Below are 1,869 nucleotides of genomic sequence, written 5' to 3' on the forward strand. Positions count from 1 at the left end.
GTTTGATCCCTGGTTGGGGAGCTAAGATCCCACATGCCTCAGGGCCAAAAAAACCAAAACAGAAAACAGAAGCAATATTGTAACAAATTCAATAAAGACTTTCAAAAAACTGGTCCATATAAAAAAAAAAAAATCTTAAAAAAACCCCAAAACACCACATCTCCATCACTCCCTATTCTCTTCCCCCCTATGATATTCCATTATAGCACTTGACTCTACCTAATATTTCATTTTATATGTATTTGTTTATTGTCTATTTCCCCACCTAGCATGCAACTCCATAAGGCTTTGTACACTACAGTACCTGGGGCATATCAGATGCTCACAAAATAAGTGTTGAATTGGTGATTGACAGTGGAATTAGTTTTTCTTATTAACCTTTGAAGAATAGACTTGAGAGGGAAAAAATTCTATCATGTACCTCTATGTGCCAGAAGCTATAGGCCCACAATCTCATTTAACCCTCACAACAGCTCTTTGAAGGAGGGATGCTTTCATTCTTTCATCCATGCATTCTTTCAACAAATGTTTATTGAACACATACTGTGTACCAGTCACCACCCTGAGCGCTAGGAACGCACAATGAAGAAAATAGATCTCACCTGAGCCCTCATGGAGCTTAAAAATCTATTGGATAATTATCCCCCTTTTGTAGATGAGGAAAGTGAGGACAAGAGGTGGGGAAGAGACTTGCCCAGAGAAAAGGCGCAGAGCCATGGTTTGAAATGACCTTCCTGATTCATGAGCAGCTAGGTTTCCACAGCAACCCATTGTCTTCTTAGGAGTCAGACAGGCAGGGACCCGAATCCTGACTTTGCTTTCCTGGCGAACCACATCACCTCTTTGAGCTGAGCCCCATTGTTTTCATTGTGAAGCAGGGCAAAGGGGCTACCTGAACTCTGAAGCCCCAGAGGGAGGAACTCCATGGAGGTCCAGACTTTCGGGTACAGAGTGAGGAGGGAGCTGGGGACCTAGACTGTGAGTCCTGGAGGAGGAAAGGCCTGGACTCCTGGGTGTGAGGGGATCTGGGGCGAGGAACCTTGGGTTCAAGAGGGAGAAGAGGGAGCCTGTTTCCCTGGGCCACTGAGGAGCCCATGTATCCTAAGTCTGTGGTGAAGACTGTAAAATCCTGTACCCATAAAAGGTCTCATAACTCTCTACCTTAAAGGAGGGATGCATTCATTCATCCACTCGTTCATTCATCCGTCCACTTTTTTGAGCCCTGTTAACAATCTGTTAATTTGTTTCCTTTCTCCCACCACTCCTGTTAATATTCTGCTCTTCAAGCTTTCTAACAGGGACCACTCGTGAACTTCAACAACACAATCACTTTCCTTTCTTTATCTACTCTACAGGCAAAGCTTTGCCAATGGCTTGGGGTCCACTGGGCCAACCAGCTCCTCCTCTCCCTCCCACTACCTTGGGGGCTGGGGACAGAGCTCCAGCTTGAGATGGTGCACTTCTGGCCAACTTGAGGGCAGTGATCTGCCAGGTTGATGGGCTTCACTTTGGGCCCCAGGGATGCCCGACCACATAGTCGAATGAGCATCAGATCATGGTTGGGGTCCTCGTTGCTGCTGTTGTAGCAGGGGTGTGGGATGGACTGAGCCACGGCCGTTTCTTGTTCTGACCCATCCTCATTCTGCAGACTGTGATTTCCCAGGCGGACTGTGTATTTCCTGTAATGATGGGGGTAGTTTGGGACCCAGGCAGGGATAAGGGCTCCCAGCCCCCTCCTCTCTAAGACCCAGGAGTCCAAGTCCCCTCTTCTCTCAGACCTCCATTCTCGGAGACCCAGTCCCCAGCTCTCGCCTCCGGAGGCAAAGCCCCAGCCCCCTCTTTCCCCAGGCTCCAGCCCACCTCTGCCCC

The 1,869-nt window shown here is 48.3% G+C and overlaps 1 protein-coding gene across 1 annotated transcript in view; it reads right to left on the minus strand.

Moving 5' to 3' along the window:
- The window catches only part of KLK8 (kallikrein related peptidase 8), an 11,270-nt gene that overhangs the window by 7,948 nt on the left and 1,453 nt on the right, over window positions 1-1,869 (minus strand). Inside the window, exon 2 of the mRNA XM_055079221.1 lies at window positions 1,420-1,679. Within this exon, the coding sequence (XP_054935196.1) occupies window positions 1,420-1,679 (260 nt within the window). The remainder of the gene's footprint in view (window positions 1-1,419; window positions 1,680-1,869) is intronic.

The sequence above is a fragment of the Physeter macrocephalus genome, chromosome 17 (assembly GCF_002837175.3).
Source record: "Physeter macrocephalus isolate SW-GA chromosome 17, ASM283717v5, whole genome shotgun sequence".
In the NCBI taxonomy this organism is placed as follows: Eukaryota; Metazoa; Chordata; class Mammalia; order Artiodactyla; family Physeteridae; genus Physeter; species Physeter macrocephalus.